This window comes from Channa argus, chromosome 15 (genome assembly GCF_033026475.1).
Source record: "Channa argus isolate prfri chromosome 15, Channa argus male v1.0, whole genome shotgun sequence".
In the NCBI taxonomy this organism is placed as follows: Eukaryota; Metazoa; Chordata; class Actinopteri; order Anabantiformes; family Channidae; genus Channa; species Channa argus.
The window spans coordinates 3,412,431-3,434,776 of record NC_090211.1 but is presented as its reverse complement, the minus strand read 5'-3'; the positions used below and the strand labels follow the sequence as shown (position 1 = coordinate 3,434,776).

The 22,346-nt window shown below is 38.4% G+C and overlaps 2 protein-coding genes across 5 annotated transcripts; one reads left to right on the top strand and one right to left on the bottom strand.

Moving 5' to 3' along the window:
* The first annotated feature begins 2,399 nt into the window (after positions 1–2,399).
* thoc6 (THO complex 6) lies at positions 2,400–9,828 on the top strand. The gene is made up of 13 exons (XM_067476118.1): positions 2,400–2,552; positions 3,829–3,920; positions 4,016–4,080; positions 4,184–4,287; positions 4,877–4,914; positions 5,035–5,083; positions 5,792–5,863; positions 6,993–7,095; positions 7,241–7,290; positions 7,606–7,668; positions 8,138–8,248; positions 9,079–9,207; positions 9,522–9,828. The coding sequence occupies exons 1-13, from the start codon at positions 2,538–2,540 to the stop codon at positions 9,600–9,602; spliced, it is 972 nt and encodes a 323-aa protein (XP_067332219.1). The 5' UTR covers positions 2,400–2,537; the 3' UTR covers positions 9,603–9,828.
* Positions 9,829–9,994: 166 nt separating this feature from the next.
* Positions 9,995–22,327, bottom strand: med15 (mediator complex subunit 15). Of its 4 annotated transcripts, none has more exons than XM_067476087.1 (18): positions 22,157–22,326; positions 20,846–20,933; positions 20,645–20,696; positions 19,638–19,661; positions 19,315–19,479; positions 18,846–19,090; positions 17,563–18,018; positions 15,707–15,850; positions 14,743–14,859; positions 13,230–13,348; positions 12,817–12,944; positions 12,453–12,587; positions 12,088–12,151; positions 11,922–11,988; positions 11,650–11,807; positions 11,363–11,529; positions 11,163–11,261; positions 9,995–10,971 (listed from the first exon to the last, which is right to left on the bottom strand). In XM_067476087.1, exons 1-18 carry the CDS (start codon positions 22,222–22,224, stop codon positions 10,835–10,837), a joined length of 2,433 nt encoding a protein of 810 aa, XP_067332188.1. In that variant the 5' UTR covers positions 22,225–22,326; the 3' UTR covers positions 9,995–10,834. The 4 variants fall into 4 exon arrangements, with proteins under 4 accessions (XP_067332188.1, XP_067332189.1, XP_067332190.1 ...); XM_067476088.1 differs by having other exon boundaries at positions 15,707–15,847; XM_067476089.1 differs by lacking the exon at positions 14,743–14,859 and having other exon boundaries at positions 22,157–22,327.
* Positions 22,328–22,346: the final 19 nt, after the last annotated feature.

Genomic DNA, 22,346 nt, shown 5'->3' with positions numbered 1-22,346 from the left:
ACAGCCAGTTTGTACTTGTAGCATCAGCTTATAGCTTCTCGGGGTGCGCATTCTTACTTTATGTCTCCCAGGGCCCATTTGTGTCATTTGTGTTCATTGTGACGCAGGACTAACATAAAACTGGCGGACTTTGTGCAGCACGGCCTGTCAGCCGCTGGGAATAAGTGAGCCGAGCCGTTGCTTGATGATCATGGGACACATGAATCTCCGCGATCATTTTATCAGGTTGTAGCCTACAAACGGGGTCATTTGAGAAAACTAGTGGCTTCATTGTAGATATATGTCATTCCACCTTCAAGCCGCAGCAGTCACCCAATTTTTTGTGATTAATTTATTCATTAAAGGTTAAAGTGTTAAAATGAGCTCAAAATCAATATCAAAATCTCTGGATCCTCTGTTATTAAACTTGTGTCTACTAATAACAGTTCAGAACACAAAGGACCTTAAACATTTAGCATTTCTCTTAGTATTGCTCGCCTTTAAAGTAGCTTTTATCAACAATTAACCTGAAAGCTGATAGCCTGTAAAAATACATCAGCACTTGTCAGCCTTGTCTTGAGCATTTGGACACAATCTCCTCCACACTACAATCTCTGTCCTCTTTAACATCAGGGATTTTTGTTTTGCATATCTTATCCATTTACCTTTTGCATAATGTAAGATTTATTAAGTGACACAACAGTTGTATAGCCGACACATATTTAAATCTGAACCTGCACCCACAGTTAATTTTTGTGGCAAATGACAATATTAGAATATTGAAATCATAGTACGGTTGTGACAGCAAGCTTTGTGATTTAAAATAGCTTTGGGTTTGAGAATTTCTCACACAACTGAGTGTTCAAATTTAACTCCAGTAGATGACCGATCATATCATACTCTGTTAAGTATTGCAGAATAAGATACTAACAACAGACAGCATAGCAAAAGTTTCAATTCTGGGATGGGCATGATTCTTTTCTATGACAATATAAATATGTCTGAGATGTACTGTTTTAAATCTGACAATATTTGAAACAATCCAAGACCAAAAAATCTAAATTATTACACAAAGCAGCATGATGACTAAACATCTTCATGAAAATGTCATATATAAAACAAACAACTAAACAGATAAACACATAAAATATATATGAACTAAAATCTACACTTCCCTTAATTCTTTTATATGTTATGAAAGAGTTTAAAAGGATGATTTTGTACTAGTATTTTTGGTAATACATGACAAACTATACAGATCAAGATCATCCATGCCAAAAATTGCTGCAAATCCAAAGATGGTGCTATAATAATTTGTAAAAATGTAAAAATTCATGTTTTCATTTTGGCTGAAAGACAAGAGGAAATGTTAGATTTTTGGAACATTTAGTATGGTAGGCAATAACAAATAGTTTCTTCAAATTACACCAAATGTATGTGCATGAACTATGTTGTTTAATATTGTCATATAAACATAAAATAAACACTTTTTTACTTATGTGTCAAAAACGTATGCATAAGTATAATATAAGAAAATGTGAAAGCAGAAAGTTTCCCTTTCTGACAGTCTGTGTTTTTGTCCGTCCAAAGTGTTTATTCGTGTTGATTCAAGCTAAAGAGCAACCCATTGTTTTCTAAAGAAAGCATAAAATATCAGAGGCATCATGCTGGGATGTTAAATAAAATCAATAAACATATTGATCTGTTGGACATTTTAGTGAGTGCAGATCTTAAGTGTTGAAAGAGTGACTTCATTTATATTCCGCTGCTGTAAAAACACATTAGGAAAAATCTCTCTCTCTCTCTGTCTCTGTGTGTTTATGTGTGTGTGTGTGTGTGTGTGTGAGAGAGATCTCTGCTGTTGGTTCTGTGAAAAATTCATTTTGCCATTTTATCATTTTGCATTTTTATGCAAATACATTAGGCTACATGAGCTTTTTCTCATGTTGTCATTCTTTAACTTATTATGCTGGGTAAACAAAACATTAAAAAATATTCAAATCATTGCAACTTTGTGGCCTGTAAAAAGAAACAATAGAGTGGTAAATTGAATCTTCTGATTTTTACTCTTTCTGTAACAAATAAACAAGTTTTAAGCTAATTAAACCAAATAGTGTTACATAGTAATGACACTTGCATACATTGTATGATACAACTGACCAACAGAACTTTATTTCTAAAAAAACCCGTAGATTATTGACTTTTATAAAATGTGCTAAAATAATTATGTTATTCTTAGTGGTATTAATGGTGGTGTTCAATATAGTACATTAAATCCATGTGACAGGAAGAAGAACGAAATCAAAAGAAATCAGAACAATTAAAAACGTAGCAAATTGGTATATTTGCTCTTTAAGATTATTTATTTTTAAACGTGTAAATTAAAATAGAAGTTAATGACTAAAACCCTTCGACTACTTGTCCCAGAATCCTTTGCGTCAGGTAAGACGTCATATTTCCTCGTCTTTTCTCAAAGCGATCGTTCGCGTTATACTACTTTTATTTCTAATCCAGTTTTGACATCTTAAAATTAACACAGTGGGGTTGTAATCAGCAAAATGGGTCCTGTTGAGGTAAAGTTGATCATCTTAGTAAACTTGTCAGTTCTGGCATGAATTAAACATACGGAGATGTTTTAGTGTCATTTTTTTTTGTTTTGCTCTTAGCTAGCTCGCGCTTTCTGTCGTTTAAAATGTGACCGCGAACAATAGCACATGGTATATTTCAAATAAGTATTTAAGGGTTGCTCACAGAAAGATAATAATTATAAACATTAAATGTTTATAAAATGTATTTTTGCTTTCTGAACGTGCCCTCAAAGGAAAACAGATTCATGTTGTATAAAACGTTTTGATACATGTTCATGTTACTGAGAGCTGCTTGATTAATTCGGGTCATAGTGATAAATGATCTACTGACGCTTAATATCGTGTCTAGTTACCACATGATGATCATTGTGATGAATTACTTAATGATGAGTAGGCGATAATTAACATAGAGATAAAGTGCTAAATTGACTTGGCCTATAATCATACAGTGGGAGCTATGAGGAGCGTTTGTTTCTGCATTAGCATTAGGTTGACACCTTGTTATCAGGTCCATTTGAGCCCACAATTTTCACTGAGTTGTCCAAATTAAAGATTCGAAAGCAAATTATATATAGTCTACAAATAATTAGTATATAATGTTTGGGATATCGGTGAATTATTGAATATTGAAATAGTTGCAGATTACTTTTAATGGGATTGGTTAACCGATTAATCGACTAATCGTATTGCTAATGCAATTTTCTATATGATATATTAAAATAGAGTTGAAAGAAAATAGAATAAACCTGTCCTGTTAGGAAATTCTGTGTAGAATTTGTCTCCCTTTGGCACCATCTGATGGCAGTATTAGTAATGAGAGAGCAGTCAGTATCCTGACGACAACAACACACACACGTGCATACACATTCATAAATATGTATGTGTATATAAAACAAAAACATAAGAACTTAGTTAAAGATAGACTGATTTAGTTAACACAGACTGCAAATGCTTCATATTAACAAAAATGTAATTTAATATAGTTGAATTGTGCTCAATTTTTGAGTCTCACTGGATCACTTTGTGTTGCAGTTTAGCTTTGAACCTATTAAATTCTAAGACTCTGTCCCACCAAATATTTGTAAATATGGTAAATACATTGGGAACACAATTATAGAAGGTATAACAACTTTACATAGCATGTTCCTGTGATGGGCCTTGGATCAGAGACTGTGTGTAAAGGTGTTAAATGAAAATTACCTATATTGACTAAATTAACTATATTTAAACTTTTATGTCCTCTCTGTGCACACGGGTACAGCTCCTCCACATGTCCGTTTTCTCTCAGAGCTTTTCGCCCTGCGGTCGATTTCTGGCAGCTGGAAACAACTACGGAGAGATTGCACTGTTCAGGTCAGACTGCAGAAAATCTCACTAATACAAAATGTTTTATAAGTGTGGATGTGTGGTGGTGTGTAAATAATGATGAGTGTGTATGACTATTGCAGCCTTTCTGCAGCTCTGAGTCCAGATTCAACCGTTCTTAGTCAAAAACCTGTCCTAACATTTACTGGTGAGTCATGAAGTTTCCGAAACCTAAAGATATTCAGTTTACGGGCATATTAAGATCTCAAAAATCAGGATCTGAGGTTTTGGTCTCCTCTTGTGTCTTTCAGCTCATGAAGGTCCGATCTTCTCACTCCTCTCCACTGACTGTCACCTCCTAAGTGCAGGAAATGGAGAGATCAGTGCCTGGAGCTGGACTGAACTCATCAAGAAGGTATAGATCAACATAAATGAAAAACACCCAGAAGCCTATATGAATACTGAAATATGTTTTTCTTGCTAGAAATCATTCCTTCTTTTCATTGTGGACATTTAAAAAAGTCTTTCTTATTGCGGTCTTGGTATAGATAGTGGCAGGTAAAACACACAGTGTGGTTTTGTGCGGAATCACATTTAAGGGATTTGTTTGAGATGTGACTCTGAGCTCTCATGGTCAACAGTTATATTTAATACAGTTGGGTGCATATCCCCTTATTTTGAACTGATAAGTCTGATAAGTTATCGGTTAAAGTTTTCACTGAGGGAATCAACAGAAAACTAATATAAAATATACTGTAGATTATAATATTAGGGTAATTGTGAATATTATGGCGACGAAGTGATCAGATAGAAAAAGGGAAAGATAGTCTACGTTTCAACACGAGTGTTGTTTAAAAACAGCTCTAAAATGAACTTGTCCCAACCTTAAAGCACTTTGCATAACTGAATATCATGTATGTAATGATACTGATCCATGTGTGTATCTGATAAAGGAAAGCTACTCTGAAGACATTTGTCTGATATTTGACATTTTGTTTTCTCAGAATGTCAAGCCTTTGTGGACAAAAAGACCCAACTACAAGTGAGAACCATACTGTACATCGTGTTTTGTTTTGTTTTTCTGTATGCTTGCTGTCTGTCTCAGAGGACTGTATTGCTGTTTGATATGACATACTAACATGTTTTTGTCCTTTTTTTACAGATCTAGTCTGGAGATCCCAGAGATCAACTCAATGGTCATCAACGCCAAAGTGAGTATGCAAATGGCAGATACACACTGATCTGAAGTTGGGCTCCAATAAGGATGATGATGATGATGATGAGGATTATTATTATCATAAAAAAATGTCAAATTAAAAAAAGAACACACCATTTGTTTTGGTCGTTGTAAGACGACAACGAAAACCATCAACTCGTCACATCTGAGGAAACTGGAACAGGTTTTGCTTTTAATAAGTAAATGTTAAGACAATATAAAATGGTCTAAATGTATCAACCTATTGTTGCAGCTTTAATCTTAATTCCTGTAACACACAGTTCCACCATAAACGTGAACGATACCAAGTTCATATGCTGTATAAATTTGTACAGGAGCATTATAGTATTGTACAGGACATATTTAGTACATTTTAGAATAAAAATTAGAGTCCTGGCTTTAGTTTCTCTATTCAGTTTTTTATTTTACTTCTGTTTTAAAATGTAATAGTTTATATCTTGTCTCATTTAGGTCTTGTATCTATTGTCTTATTTCCTAATACTTTTCTTTTTGTTTGAACATAACACATGGAGTCACTGAAGGCAAAGTAGTTATTATTTTCTTGGATGCTTACTTTTTAATTCGCCTAAATCATGGTGAGCCCAAAGAATACAAGAATTTTTATAGTTTTAGGCAGCACAAAGAAAGTGATTTTTACAGTATGATTGAACGAAAATAATTTAGCTATGTTTGTGTGTCTCAGGATAACAGTCTTGTAGTCGGTGGAGGAGACAACAACATTCACATCCTAGATCTAGAACATGGAGTCTTCAAGGTAAGTTTTGTCACAACAGTTCCCCCTTTTTTTTTTCCCCACCCTCCTGGCACTTTAGAGAACAAATATTTACATGATTGTGTTCACCAGACTAGAGTTGTAATAGTGCCTTATTATACATTTCTTCAGCCTATAGGTTTATGTATTTTTATGTATTTCATCCAATTGCTGTCAGTGTGACTACAAATAGTTTTTTGTTGTTACAACAGAAAACATTCTATTTTTTTTACCTTACAACACCTTAGAACATGAAAAGCACGACTATTTTTCATGTTATTATGACACGGTATTTTCGAACACACTTTATTTTGTTTTTATATCATTTTTCACATTATAACACATCACCTTATCACATATCACTAAACCGACCAGCATCTTGTTTTAAAACGAAATTTTCTTGTTATGTTACTGTTAGGTTTAAGGACAAACAACTTAGTGCAATAATAAAAAAGTTATGTGATATAACAATATACAGTGATATGAAGGTATAATTTTCATATAAATAATTTGGTGTGTCATTACAAGAAACTATTACATGGAGATGTGAGAAATATTATGCTACAGCATAAATTGCATTTTCTATAAAAGGAGCAAGCTTCTAGTTTTAATATAAAAAAGCTAAAAAGCAATGTAAACATTTTGTAATTTCTTTTGGTTGTTGTAACATTGACAAATTACTTGAAACAAAAGATGTATAAAATTGAGGAAAAGTCAGGAGTAAGATTACTTTTACAGAAGAAAGAAAGTTGAACTTTGTTCAACTTTAGGTTAAGAAACTTTTCTTTTGTTTAAAAAGGGAGACATTGTTGTTTATAGTGAGATAAGTTTCTTGTAATAAGACTTTTTTTAAATAAGTTTTTTTTTCTTTGAGGGCAGCATAACTAGAGAATGTAAAATGTCTGGTAAAAAAGTTTCTAGTTTGAATGAAAACCCTTTTGTAAAAATTACAAAGTTCTTGTAAAAATGGGGAACTTTTCTATGTTCTAACTTAAGCTTAGCACTTCTTAAATCCTGCTCCTCTCCCACATCAGTGTGAACTTTGGTATATTTTCCAACAACAATGAAAAAAGCCATATTTAAGAAGTTGAGGATTTTTTTTGGTTAAGCTTCTCCTCTTGTCTCTTCTCAGTCGGTCCTTCAGGGTCACTCAGACTACATTCATTGTGTCAGTGTACGAGAAAGGGAGGCAGAGATCCTGTCAGGGGGAGAGGATGGAGCTGTGAGGATCTGGGGTGAGTGATGGGGGGGATACGATCAGAAGTCACCAGCATGTTGGTTAGATGATGCTGTTTATGTAAAGCCTTTTGAAATGTGTCTGTGTATGAAGTGAGCTGTATAAAAGCAATGGTCTTGCCTTGTTTGTCTCTTGTTGTGCAGACAGCAGGACAGGTCAGTCTGTTCACTGCATTGAGGTTTACAAGTACGAGGTAAGACAAGTGAAGACAGCACTGACTTAAATAAACAGGAGGTATTTGACAGGTTATAGTCTTTCTTATTAATGAATTTAGCAGATATTTGGAAAAAAAATTGAAAACAAAACTATGTATTTGGGAACATTTATGACCCACAATAATATTTTCACACTTAGGTCAACTAACAACCACTTCATATTATTTGTACTGAAGTCATGTGAAGCTGCAGATGTGTCTATGCAAGCACATCTGTAAGTGGTGTTATGTCATGGGGACTGTGTAAGTGTTGAATGTTTTATAAGAAAGAAAAGTAAGTCTGCTGTGTTTCAGAGCTGTGCACGCCCTCAGTATGGTAAATGGATCAGCTGTGTGAACACAGACTCTGACTGGATGGTAAGAAAACACTGACTTTATCTTTGGTATCTTTGGTGTTTTTTTTTTTTGTTTCTTAAATAATTTTTAAAAATTACTATTAGTATAATTGGCTGGATGAGTGTGCACTTTGATTTTAGGGAGAATATGCATAGTCTTTACACCTCGTGGCAAAGTCACAATCACTTTTATTAATATTTGTTATTTTTAGATCATGTGGGAAATAAAGATCAATATGAAGCATTAAATTCTTCCCAGGAAAAATAAAACACCTCAAGATTTGAGCATTTGATTAGGGGCCTAATATTCCACTATGTGTTTCTCTTTTATGAAAAGTGTTAGGTCTGTTTTGTAAAGTATGAAATAGATACTGGTGGATCACAATTGCTTTTTACAGAGATGTTTCTGTAAAAGTAGCAGCGCCTTTACCACATATGCAGATTTGTTTTGTTTTTAATTGTTCAGAAATGGATGTTGTTATTTCCTGCAGTTGTGCGGTGGAGGTCCTTCTATGTCTCTTTGGCATCTCCGTTCTCTGTCTCCGACCTCAATCTTCCCTCTGACAGGCTGCCAGAGACAGGCCACCTTCTACCAGGATATGGTGAGATACTGAGTGTACTAATGTGCTAACAATGAAACACACGTTGGGGTTACTGGTGTAACACAGACTGAGGTACAAATGTACAAACCCGATCCCAAAAAAGTCCGCACACTGTACAAATTGTGAATAATTTATAAAGTCTCATAAACTTATATTTTATTTACAATAGAATATAGACAACATATCAAATGTTGAAAGTGAGAAATTTTGAAATGCCTTGCCAAAAATAGTGGAGCAATATCTAAAAGGAGAGTTTGGAGTTATCATCATCTACACTGCATAATATCATCCAAAGATTCCGAGAATCTGGAACAATCTCTGTGCGTGTGGGTCAAGGCCGGAAAACCATATTGGATGCCCGTGATCTTCGGGCCCTTAGATGGCACTGCATCACATACAGGAAAGCTACTGGAATGGAAATCACAACATGGGCTCAGGAATACTTCCAGGAAACATTGTCGGTGAAAAACAATCCACCGTGACATTTGCCGTTGCCGGCTAAAACTCTATAGGTCAAAAAAGAAGCCAAATCTAAACGTGATCCAGAAGCTCAGGCGTTTTCTCTGGACCAAGGCTCATTTAAAATGGACTGCTGTGCCCCTGTCCCAACTTTTTAAAAAAAGTTTTTAAAATTTTAAATAATCTGTAAAGCACTGCATTTACTTTGTGTAAAATGTAAACAAAATGTTAGTTTCCCTAAAGATGAGTGTGTCCAATGGTCTGAACCTCTTCAAATTACCATATTAAACAATAAAATGGCATAAACACAATTAATTGTATGCTATTGTGTTTCTAAAGTATTGGCCTGTCTTTGTTTGATTCTGTCATAGATTTTAGCTGTAGGTGAAGGTCCGTTTGTGTCCCACTGTCTGCTGGGTGGAGAGGTCAAAGCGGAGATCCCCTGTACACCACAGAGCCTCAACACTATGCAGCTTAACACCAACAGCACTGAACACCGGGTGAGACACTGAACACAGCACATTCACACTGAGGCCCTGTTCTTAGAACGAAGAACCTCTGCTCAACCTCTATGGAATTTTTTTTTTTTTTTTACACATGAAAGTTGGCAGAACATGAAATGCGAACAGTCCTAGAGCTGTGGTCCAGCTACATTGAGAAACTAAATAAGCTGGTAACCTGCTTGTGACACCTAAATTGTACCTTATGACCACGAGTGACAGTTGGTATATTCAGGCCTAAGAAATGTTTCAGTTTTAGATGTATTTGCTGGGTCAGTGATCAGTTGACGTAAATGTATTTTCTGTTTGTGCAGGTGCTGACAGTCGGAGGCAGCAGTAATCACATTGATGTGTTCACCAACCTGTCGTACAGAGCGTTTTCACTGAGCTTCTGAAGACACACACACACACAAACACAGCAGATGAAGTGGTGTCACGTTTGAATGTTTGTGTGCCAAAGATAAAGCTCTGTATTTGTTTGCGCAGCTTTTGTACAATTAGTGTTAATAAAATATTTGTCTTATTTTACACAAACTGTTATTATTGAACATAAGATAATTCAAACTCAATTCATTTAACAGCTTTTGGAGCTAAACTATTATTGAATCCTTTTCTGAAATTGTACAATTTCTAACAAACACACAGGGATTTCAGCCCTCAGTGTTTCTAAAATCAGCTAGAAAAAAAAGCTAGAAAATGTTTAGAAGATTTAAAAATCTAAACTTTTAGATGGCTAAATACTAAAAACTCAGGTTTGCTGTTGAAGCTTATGATAAAACTGACACAGTTTTAAAAAGCTGAACTGAAAGGTTTTATTTATCATACCAAAAAAAGGGAAAACCAAAGTTAACAAATTCTTCACAGCAATGCTCTTCTGATACAAAAACTACCAGAAATTGCATCTCAAAACAAACTCAATCCAAGTAAACAAAATGACGTTGCGTTGAGGGAGCAGAATATATATCAGGACAACTGACACTTCAAGCTGTTTACATGTTGGTTTGTTAGTTTTCCTTTTGTTTCTTCTCAAAGCTTCAAATCGACATGTCAAAGCAGAAACATGCATGTGTACACATTATAAACAAGCAAACAGTAAAAGTGGTTGTTCTGAGTAATGACCTAAGTGCAGCAGGTACTAGTGGAGCGATGTAGAGAATCGCTGTCTACATAATCTCGAAAGATTTGGTTTATGTTGAGTAGCTTGTTCGGGCTTTAATATGCTTTATTAATAGCAGACCTTAAGGTGGTTTTACGTGTAACTAGGAAGGTTCTTTTCATCCTTGAGGGTGTTCTAGTAGATCATGATGTAGCTTTTGTCTTTTGGTTCCTTTCAGAAGTTCTAGGGGTGGGTACCTGATGAGGTTCATGAGCTCCTTGCGTTGTTTAGGGTGCTCCATGTGTCATGAGAGGCTTTTTTTCAATTTTGAAGGGGGGGGGGATGTTCTTAAGTGATTGAGTAACAGTATTCAACTCCATGGGAGGTTCTGGGGATCTTTGTAGTCATTCTTACGATAACCAGGGGATTCGTTCAGTCCTTGAAAAAGTTCTAGTAGTGTTGGTGTAAGTCAGGGATGGTGTCACTCCTGGAGTAACAGCAGGCAATATCAGGTGAGGAGGGTGTGGGACTTCAGGCTGCAGAAAGACAGGCCTGGCGGACACTCTGAGCCCAGGTGTTGAGCAGCTCTGTCACTGAGTGTTTGTCTGGCAGCTGCAGTAGTTTGGACGTCATGTTCCTGTGAACTGTCTGCAGAAAGCTGTTCGCACCTAATGAGAGAGACACGATCAAAACTATGTCATAAAACAGATATTCTGAGTTTGGAACATTCATCAGGATCGTTCCTGGGCCATATTTTTAACGAAGCTTCATTTTTATTAAACTCTGGAAACAGTCAGTGGAGCTGCTTATGAGTAACTCATGTCCGTGTAAGAAATGATACTGAAGACTGTTGTCTCACCATACTGCTCTCCGTCGTCGGCCCAGTAAGGACTCTGATCTGGATAATCGGCAGGAACACTGAGCTGCAGAAGAGGAACACTGGGGAGGTTTTTATCATCTGACAACAGAACACACATACAACAAAGTTTAAAATCTGTTGCTTGATTGTATTAATGGAGCAAAATCTGAAAGGCTGCATTAGCCTGACTCCAATCTCACCCAGTTTGCATAGGAGGTGCACGGTGCCATTGCTGCTGCAGTATGAAGGATCTAGATTGACTAGGAACTTGACGTCAAGCCGCGCCACTTCTGCCTGCAGGATGTTGGGTATGGTATGCCGCTCGTCCTCCTCGTGCTTCCTCTTTCGACCAGAGATGTTAGGACCTCTGAGGAGGAGACGACACACAACAATCATTGCGGTTGTTTTAACAGTAGTTTCAGATAACCTTCAGATTTTTAACAATACTATTGTCCGGTATTGGTCTCCAACTCTAGATAAAACCTACATGATAGGGGGTCCGTGGATGGCGGACATAGCAGGCGCAAACGTTCTGTACATAGAGTGGTTGAAGACCGGAGAGCGGATGTTGGCCATGACAGCATCCAGCAGCGGCTGACACAAATACTGCTGTTTGGTGGCTACCGGAGGGGGAGGGGGTGTTGGCTGAAATGTCAGGGGCAAACAGTTACAGCTCTGTAAGCGTGGCCTCAGAATAAAATCATCCATTATCACCGTTAAGAAATTGATTTTGACGGTGAGAGAAGCAGAATTTCCTACCACCGCCATGTCATTCTTCAGTTTCTCTAGGGCAATTTCACATTTCTGTAGAGTTTTGAGGGGACATCTGCAGGACAGAGGACATAAGAGAACTATTAGAAAGGAGTTCTTGGTGAATCGATGGGTTAATGAGGAGCATGAAACTGACCACAGCGTCTTCTGTTACCTTGTGTTTGGGTCAGTCAGGATGTTGAGCAGACTCTTCATCTTACTGAGGTCCTTCTTTCTGTCTGTTATAGAAAAAAGCAAAAATGACAAAATATGATTATAATATGCAATATTACACTTTACATGAAAGGAATGTAAACAGAAAGGATTAACACAATAAATAGACATATCCAGTCAATCCAATAATTAGTCTGAAAATCTTTAGAAGGTGCCTCAAATTTAAAAGAATTGTGTCCATTTGAACTAAGTTAAACCAGTAAAAACCGCAGACACTGAGTTTACTTTGATATATTAATGTCTGCATAAAATGACTAAATCAACCAATAGTTTCTTTCAACTAATGATTTCAGCTCTAAAAATCACCTTCATTTTTGTCAATCTTGTTGATCATCCTGCGCAGAGGTTCAATGTACTTGGAGAGCTGTTTCAGTTTTTCCATGTATTGTTGGTCCTCTAGAGATGTGGCTCCGGCCGGACTCATCACTGAGCTGGGGTTACCTGCAGGACATGGTAGCATAGCTGAGGACAAGCTAAACTTGTCCAGGAGCAGTCAAATTGTGAAGTCGCGTTAACAGGTTCCCTAATCAAATCTGTCTTCTGATTAACAAAAAGTAATTAGCATAAAAATGTTATGGTTTTTATGGAGGTTTTATGGATAATATGCATTTTGTACAACTCCATTCTTAATTTTTATAGACCTGTGTAATCAGTTCTGACTTGCGTGTACCTGGAGTATTGAGCGGTCCAGGAGATGGGACTCCATAGTTCTGGGGGGTTCTGACATTGGCAGGGCTCTGTGAGGGCTGAGGGGACGGGCTGGGCTGGAAACCTCCTGGTGATGGAGTAGGACCCGAGCTAAGAGAGAGCAGGAAAGACGCAGATAACTGTCCCTGTAAGAAAGCCTGTTTAGGAGTCACAATCACAGAATATTCATCTCTAGAGATATTCGGCATTATCCCAACAATCAATCACACATTAAAATACATTATAATAATCATTTTGACTCTGTACACCACAGGAGCGGATATAAAATGAAATAATCATGACATGCTTTATGTGTAAACTGACAGATTTAAATAAAAAGCTTGAGAATACTGCACAAGACTCAGAACCCTTTTAACATGGGAAATCCTTTCATACCTGGCTGAGTTTGGCTGTGAGCTGGGGGGCTGAGGTGAAGGTTGGGGAGGGGGAGGCATTGACTGTGGGGTCTGGACCTGCACCGGTGACGGTGATGACATCATTGTATGCGGCTGTACCTGTAAAGACAAATTTGCCAATTACAGGTCGGGCAGCTTCAGCTACTAGAGCAACTGTGAAGTGGAAAAAATTAAGGCAACAAAACACAACACCCACCATCACTTAAGGACAGCGAGCATTGATTTACCACTTATTTATAGAAAAGTTCAAAGAGTGTTAACTGTTGTGGGACACAGGCACCATATTTCGAGTTTTTTCCTACCTTTCTGTTGGTGAGGTGGGGGTTTTACTGCAGTCATTCTGAAAGACTTGACCATGGTAGGTCAGTCCTGCAGCCAGAGTAGGTCAGTAGAAGAGTGCTCTCTTACCTTTCTAAGCATGACTGTCTTCTGGCAGTTTGCGAACTAGCAGTCGTTGCACTGAGCTACTGGAAAATTGTTGATTTATCGTTAATACCCTTTGCAAATACTGTTGCTCACTATTGCGATTTAAATTTTTAATGCAGTGTTTTTTTTACTTCCTTTTTATCTCATCCCATATCTATCAGATTTAAAGGTTTTAATCAACTTTTTAGTCCAACACAGGGGGCGGCATTAGCTCAGTTAGTGAAGTGGGCGCCTACCGACCATAGGGTCAGATGTTTGCGCCTCGCTCTTCCCGACCGCATGCCGAAGTGTCCCTGGGCAAGACACTGAACCCCAACAGTCCAATCCCATCCCCAGCTGTGCATTGCCGGTCCCGAGTCCAAAAGAAATTGGGAAGGGTTGCATCAGGAAGGGCATTCGGCGTAAAAACTGTGCCAAATCAACATGCAGACAATGATTCGCTGTGGTGGCTCTGAACTTATGGGATAAGCCAAAAGCACAAAAAATAAATAAAAAACAAGCGATGCATGTAACCCATTTTTACCACTGCTGCAAGCACAGGTAAACAGGCCGCATAAGATCACAAGATGGCGCCGTCGTCTCCCAAAAAGTTAACACAGCGTGACAAAACTTCACACTCTATAGTATTGACTACTTCTTTCAAATTGTTTTCTCAAATAAGCATTTGGTCTATAAAACATAAAAAAAAAAAAAAAACAACATCACAATATCCAATATGTTGTGCTATGGGATATTGTTAAAGATGATGTCAAATTGTGATGAGAACCTGGAACCGTCTTACAAAGTGTTTTTACTTGAAAAACTAACTTGTCAACAGTCAGATTTACAGACACTTTAGTTGTATTTTAAAGCATCTGGGGTGGGAGCTGGTGATAGTTAGCCCAGGCTTGGTTGAAGTGTACAAACATTACACAATACTTTTACTTAAGACAACTGGCTGACCATTAAAAGGTGTACGCAGCAGAGCATGATGAAGTGAAAAAGCTGCTGACAGACAGAAGCACGCAGTGGACAGGACAGTGATGGTTCCCAAGTCAGAAGTCAGGTATCACACTGCAAATAAATACCTGCTGTGTCATTGGCTGTCCTCCCACTGCGGCAACAGCAGCGTTTGGAGGAGGGACGGAGGGGTTGTGGGCGTTTCGGGGTAGCCGGGCAGGAATCTGCATCCCAGGGCGAGCCAACTTCAGAAGAAGACACACAACAGAGACGTAACAAAACAGGTGGGCAGAAAGGAGGCAGACGTACATTGCAGCACATACACACATACAGATGTCGGCTCCAGAATGGAGGACAGGCACAGCTGGAGCGTCAATATAATGCCAAGCTTCCAGGTTGCCCTGAACTCTCTTGTCCCCAGGCTTTAAGTATTCGGACTGAATTTCTGCAGACAACTGCGTGAGGGAAATGTTTGGGGTCCACATGGACTGCTCACAGACCTAGTGCACCAAATGTGCATGTGCTGGAAAAGTATAGCGACCACTCTTATCATTTATAAAAGCTTTATAACAGTTATTTCAACATCCTTAACACATACCTGCACATACTGTTTGATTCCTTTCACTTTTCCACATTTTCTATTTAAACACATTAAACGAGAGCGCTTCTTCTTATTATTATTATAATCATCATCATCTTTGGGTTACACTGGTAGGGTTTGCTTATGAAAAGTGTTTTGCAACAGATTTATTATCTTCAGATTCTGCAAATCTGTTGAGCCATTTCTATTAAGATATTTACATCTGTACTGAGCCTTTTTCATGGTGATATCCTACCTTATAAGCCTATTATCATGCACAGAGAAACAGTTTACTTCTAATAAGTCTCAAACACAGAGCTCTCGTTCTCTCTCCATCTTATCTAATTAAATCACCAGCTGCTTCTCTGTAAAAAAAAAAAAAGTTCTTAAAATCTCGCTAAACAGAATTTGTACTCAAAATACCCAAAGTCCTGCTGAACGTGTCGGTGTTTGGTCAGTGTTGTATTCAGCATTGTGTTATTTGATTTACACCAAATCCTTAGAGCTCTCACCTGACCAGGTCCGGCTGCAGCTGCAGCTGCATTGAGCTGTGCCTGTGCTGCAGCCTGCTGTGCTTGCTGCTGGACCTGCTGCTGCTGCTGCTGCTGCTGCTGCTGGACCTGCTGCTGCTGCTGCTGCAAGGCTGCACGGGCCTGCTTAAACACACACACACACACACACCATAAATTGCATCACACTCTGACAGACATTTTATCTCCTCATGAACATCAATACAGTAAATAAAAATAAATCAAATAAAAAAAGTCACTGTGCAAAATCAAACACTGCAGATATACCCGATGCCATTAACAGTGGTTAGAGGGAATATACAGCCTGTTTAAGGTCAAACAACATTTAAAAGACTTTGAGAACACGAGGACAAAGATTCTTTGGTCTGATAAAATTTAAAGTCTTTGGGCAGAACTCTAAGCACTATGTCTGATGAAGACCAGGCGCTGCTCAATATCCAGCTTAAAGTACCTCTATGGTGAAGCATGGTGGGGGCAGCATCATGTGAAGGTTGTGCTTCTCAGCATCAGGGACAGGAAGATTAATCAGAATTGAGAGAAGGAAGAACTATCTAAAGCATACAGGAAGGACAATGCATGAGTGGCTTCAGGAGACATTTCTGACTGTCCTTGAGAACTCCACTGAACATTTATGGAGAAACCTGACAATGACAGATCACAAACACTTCACACCCAATTGGATGGAGGATGGGAGGATCTGTCAGGAAGAATTTAATAAGCAAACAGTCTATATCAATGTGTGAGACGGTAGGATAGATTTAGTGAAGAACATTCTGAGCTGTAACAGCTGCCATAGTGCTTCAACAAAGTCCTGTATTAACAGAATAGCTATGTACATGAGAGTATTAAGAGAAAGAGTAAAGTTCAGTTTTTGATTTTAATGATTTTACAAACTTTTTAAAATTGTGGTTGCCACAGGGATGGAGATGTTTGCGCTGCCACCTTACAGCTACACAGTCCCCAGTTCAAATCTAACTGTCAGCTGTGGTCTTTCTGTGTGAAGTTTGCATGTTGTCCCCATGAATGCGTGGGTTTCTTCTGGGCACTCCAGTTTCCTCCCACAGTCCAAAGACATGCATGTTAGGTTAACTGGGGACTCAATTTTTTCCTGTAGGTATAAATGTGAGTTTGAATGGTTGTCTGTCTGTGTATGTCTCTGTGTTGGCTCTGACATAAAATGGCAACCTGTCCAGGCTGTACCTCGCCTCTCGCCAAATAACAACCGGGATAGGCTCCAGCCCCATGTGACCCTGAACAGGATAAGCAATTAAGATAATGGATTGATGGAATATATTTTAAATGTTTTCCTGTAGTAATCATGCATATTTGTGTGCAGACTGAATTTGACTTTTTGTTTTTTAACCACAGTTCATTAACATAAGATGCTATAGAGAATGAGAAGTCACACCAGACCCTGTTTGACATTAGGGGGATCTGGACGCCATCTTTTGATTCATGCAGTCTGCTCAGCTGTGCCTGCCATAGGGTGTAGAATGAGTTATGAAGTTGTTTAAATATAAAATTCTAATGGAGATGGAAAGAGATAATGAAAAAGAAAAAGGCCACTACATTGAGCAATTACAATCTATTATAATACATGAACAGTATAAATGAACAGTTTTCTATGGTTCAGTGTAAAATCTGCTAATTCGAGTAGAGTTTGAGTCATACTTGCACAAGTAAGGCGGCACTCTTCTACTGAGGAGAATATCAAACAGATTCCAACTCCCCAACAAAAAGGCAGGGCAAATCTTGCATTCCCCAAAAGTTTTACACTGCATGACATCAACTCCACATTCTCTAAAAATATGCAAACATTTTGACTTTTTCAGTCTCACCTGGAAGGCCTGAAGTTTGAGATGGTGCTGCTGTTGCTGTTGCTGCTGACTGAGTGAAGACATGGGAACATGCTGAGCAGATGTCATCTGTCCAGCCAGAGACTGAGGCATGATGCCAGGCTGCTGCTGCTGAGAGTGTGGAGCCATCTGACCTGGCTGAGCTTGAGTTTGGGCCTGAACCTGCTGCTGCTGAACCAAATGCTGAATTGACTGGGCCTGGGCCTGAGCCTGAGCCTGAGCCTGAGCCTGGGCTTGGGCTTGAGCTTGAGCCTGAGCCTGGGCTTGGGCCTGTGCTTGGGCCTGTGCTTGAGCTTGAGCTTGAGCCTGGGCCTGAGCCTGAGCCTGGGCCTGAGCCTGCTGCTGCTGCTGTTGCTGCTGTTGCTGCTGCTGCTGCTGCTGCTGCTGCTTGTACTGTAGCAGCAGCATCTGTTGCTGCTGGATCCTATTCTGGTCCATCTATGCAGACAGGGAATAAACATTGTTTTGATTCGCAGCTAAAAGGTAAGATTTCCTGTTAACATATCATGTGTCATATATGACTAGGTTGTATATCACGCTGATGATGTACTATAGTACAACCAAAGTTAAATCCCTTCAGGTTCATCTGTCTTTATATTGTTACTGAATAGGATACTAGTGCAGTGCAGTTGAATTTTAATTTGTAGCAATAAAGAGCAGTAATCACTATGCTATGTCGTGATATGTTGTAACCTCTTAAACCTAAAGCAGTTGTCAGTAGCTGGACTCCTGCAAAGCTGTATTTTAGGGGTGTTTAAGGGCCACATCGGCCAACTGTTCTGTGGGGTTTCAAGGCCTTCCTACAACAGAAGGGACATGTAGTCTCTTCACCATATTCTGTATGTTCCCCAGATGTGCAAATTTGGTCATTTCCTCCACAATGAGGAGTCCTAACCTTCAGAATATTAGAAATTCTCTGTCTGTATGAAATGCTAAGATCTCCAAAGAAGAAAGTCTAAAGTAGTTGGGAACTTTCGAAGTCTGGAAACTGAGAAAGCCATGTCCTGAAACAATGCGAGTAGTCTAAAGGGTTGAAGTGTCTGTAACATCTGAGGCATGTTTATGATTGGAATTCTTAAAAAAAACTTAAAAAAAACTGTCTGAAACTGCCAACTGTTACCCACAGATAATCACTGTGAAAAAACAATCCTAACTTTCTGGTGTTCTGAAAGACTCTGGAAGTTATCTTTAGTTGCACTAAAGTTACCACTGTGTTATAATGTGTAAGAGTGTATTCAATGTGGTGCTTTAGTATTGTTGAGTACCTGGTTCTGCTGCTGCTGGTTTTGGGCCTGCTGCTGTTGGTTCTGGTGCTGCTGCTGGAGCTGCTGATTTTGGTGGTGTTGCTGTTGCATCCTCATCTGAAACTGCTGTTGGATGGCAGCGTTCTGCTGCTGCTGCTGAGCCTGCTGAAACTGCTGGAACTGCATGGACTGCTGCTGCTGCTGCTGCTGCTGCTGCTGTTGCGCCTGTACAATCTGCTGCATCGGCATCTGGCCTGGACCCCCTACTGCGGAGTGAGCAAGAGGAAGATGAAGGTCTGACCAGGTGTACAATTCACAGCCATTCTAAGAAAAGCTTTGGCATCTCAAACACAAACAATGTGCCAAAGCAGAGACTGAAAGTGAAACCAGATCTGATGAAACTATGCCATTTAAATGCAGCCAGCATCCACTAAACACTCAGGATGTGCATTTACAGCAAACACACACCACATGGAGGAAACACACTCACTGGCTTGTGGGTTTCCAGCCACCCCTGCCATGGCATGCTGGCCTATCTGCATCGGCCCCATGGCCCCTATGCCACCCACTGGCGCACCGGTGGGGCGAGGCCCCATTCCAATGCCACCCGGGCCCCCTCCAACCCCTGTCAGGTTAGTCAGGGCGTTCATGGGATCTAGCAGAAAGGTAGACAACAGACAATATTACGCAGCTCCAACATGCACAGCAGAAATAATAAACACTACGAGTCTGGTAGCGGCAGGTCCAGTAGAGGACAGAACACAGCAAAGAAACCCCAAAATGAAAGTGAGCCGGAGACAAATGTCCACTTACCTGGACCTCCATGGGCCTTCTTATCTGTAAATAAGCCACACACTATTATTACATTTCCATTGATAAAATGTTGAAAAGTTTTCCATATACCACTATTTGTTCACTACATGTCAAGGTAAAATATAGCAGATTTAAAAATAAATACATAAATAAAAACAACAATGTTGATGGTGCAAAGTATTATATTTAGCTTTTAGCCTCAAAGATGCATTGATCCCTGTCTTTCTCACAGTTTTTTGTTGTTTGTGTGTTTTGTGTAAGGCAACACCGGATCTATCTATCTACCTATCTATCGATCCAACTTAGAGACGGAACATTTATTGAATTGTTTGAAAAGTTTGTTCTCTAGTCCCAGGTCTGATATTTTCCTTTATCACAAATAAATGAAATTGAATTTAATTAATATCTAATTCCATGTGTAGTCAAACTTTTCACTTTTTCTGACAATTTATACATAAATCATTCAATGGATTTATGAAGAAATTATTAAAGGAAAACAACTGCTAGTTGCAATCTTAGACCAAGTGCTGGGGTAACAGCAGCTAATCAATTTAACACACATTTTTTACCAAAGGCTATTTGTTCCAAACACCGAAGGTCCTTATCTTAAACTTAAAGATCATCTGGTAATTATTGACATGTTGTAAGTAACATTTTCCAAGTGACATTTTTGTCACATCAGCTGGTGATTTTAATAAAGATGACTCCCAACTTATCTGGGGTACAGAAATCAATTTTTGCTAAGCATAGTGGTCAAAAACTTCATAATGCCTGAACTTTCAGGAAAGTAAACTTAAATGTGTTAAACAAGGGTTTTGGTGAATGTACAGAAATGAGCATTGTTTTTTTTAAAGAAATAAATGTGCTCTATCACTCTCTGTGTGGAGGAGCTGTCCTCAGATATTGGTCAAACACAACTGGAGAAAACAGAAACAGAGATGAGAGGCTTTACTCAAACCTAAGTGACTGACTAAGTATAATTTTTTTGTCTTGGTTTAAACACTTACGAATGTCTCTGAAGTGTATGATCAGCCTTGCCACCAATGATAGATATTCCTCCTTAAAAAATAGGAAATAAAATAAGAGTGAGAAACATTTTATCATCACAAAAAGGATCGTGATTTCGTGGTTTATTGGATTGAGGATTTTAGGCAACTCCTTCCCTAGAAAAAATAAATCTGCATCCCCAAAACGGTTTCAGTACTTACTCTGGTTTTGGCTTTGACATAAACGTGGTTCTCCATATCTGTGCTGGACTTTGAATGCCCCGTTCCTGCCTTTCTCATTGCTTCTTCACTGGAAGGAAACACAGAAACCACATTCATTACTTTTCAAAGGAAATACTGTCAATAGCAAACAACACTTTTCCATTCACACATGATGTACATGTCACACTGATGCATGTTTCTGTACATTCTTTACCTGATTCATGACATATTAACACTTTTGCTGTGTTGAATGTGTTGCACAGTCACCTATCTTAATTCTAGGGTTATTTGAGTTTTTTTTAAAATAACTAATAATTATCTGGTAATAAACTGTTAAAAACTTTTGGACGGTCTTTCAAAATACTTTTTTGTGTAACTTCAGCACAAACATGGTCTTCAGAATGAAAAGCGTTCATTCTATTGATTTGTGATTTTCAAATGCAGTGAAGCAAAGTCTATATTTGAGTTCTGCTCGAGTGCAATTTTTAGGTAATCGTGACTTCAGTAACTGCATTTTTTTTTTAAATATATGATAAAACTCCACTACGTTTGTGAAGCAAATACTGTCTATTTAACTTCACTAAAGATATTTTGAGGTTAAACAAATCAACATATAAACGATCAGGTATTACAAATAAAAAAAAAAGGCAGTACTTACAGTGAGTACTAGAGATACTTTACTTGGTACTTCAAGTATATCAAGATGCTAATATTTTGCTGCTCTTTTCTTACTTTCACACAACATAGCATGCTATTTTCTATAAACGTAGAAAAAAAAATCTGATTTCTTTTTAAAAGACCGCAGGGAGAGTTTTGAACTTTTCTCAATATGATAGTTTTGCCTATCTTTGGGGTTTTAGTCTGTTATTCGGACCAGGTTTTGAAGACGTCATCTTGGGCTTTGGTAAATTATGACACTATTTTATATTAAATAGTTACAACTACTTTATAGACAAGGCTAGAAATAAACCGAAGATAAATAAACTAACTGTATGTAGCAACTAATGTTAACGGTAGCGGTTGTGGCTAATGCTAATGAATCAAATTTTTCTATTTTTTCATACGAATTTACCCGCTGTTTGTTCTGTTTATGGACGCCGAATTAAAGAGTAGAACCGGGTCGTTCGCACGATACATTTTGTTGTATTTGTGGACCCGTGTTGAGTTTATATTGTTACAACTTGGTCTTAATTTCCAGACGTTTTTACGTGATGTTTTCCAGCGGAGCTAACGTTAGCTTAGCTTATGAGTAGCTTCACTGAAATAGAGATTTATCTAGCTAAAGCACAACAAACCCAAGAAATAACTCACATTTGAGCCACGACTTTTTGTCGAAATTGAGGACTCCTCCAGTCGCTGTCCGGTCCGGGAACTTCCATCTCAGAAATGAACTGTTTTGTGAAGAGTTTTAATGAAACGTTAGATTTTATGACGTTCCTTCTTCCGCTCTGACCACAATGGCGATCTGTGTCTCTGTGTCTGCACGCACAGACTTTCATAC

What these genes read in the sequence shown, in the direction of transcription:
- thoc6 (XM_067476118.1), top strand. An exon ending in GGAGAGATTGCACTGTTCAG is followed by an intron (nt 3,921 to 4,015) that starts GTCAGACTGCAG and finishes TGACTATTGCAG; the next exon opens with CCTTTCTGCAGCTCTGAGTC. An exon ending in TAGAACATGGAGTCTTCAAG is followed by an intron (nt 5,864 to 6,992) that starts GTAAGTTTTGTC and finishes GTCTCTTCTCAG; the next exon opens with TCGGTCCTTCAGGGTCACTC.
- med15 (XM_067476087.1), bottom strand. Translation starts at nt 22,224, where the DNA reads ATGGAAGTTCCCGGACCGGACAGCGACTGGAGGAGTCCTCAATTTCGA. An exon ending in TCAAACTTCAGGCCTTCCAG is followed by an intron (nt 15,851 to 17,562) that starts GTGAGACTGAAA and finishes TGTGTGTTTAAG; the next exon opens with CAGGCCCGTGCAGCCTTGCA. An exon ending in CGACGACGGAGAGCAGTATG is followed by an intron (nt 10,972 to 11,162) that starts GTGAGACAACAG and finishes CTCTCTCATTAG; the next exon opens with GTGCGAACAGCTTTCTGCAG.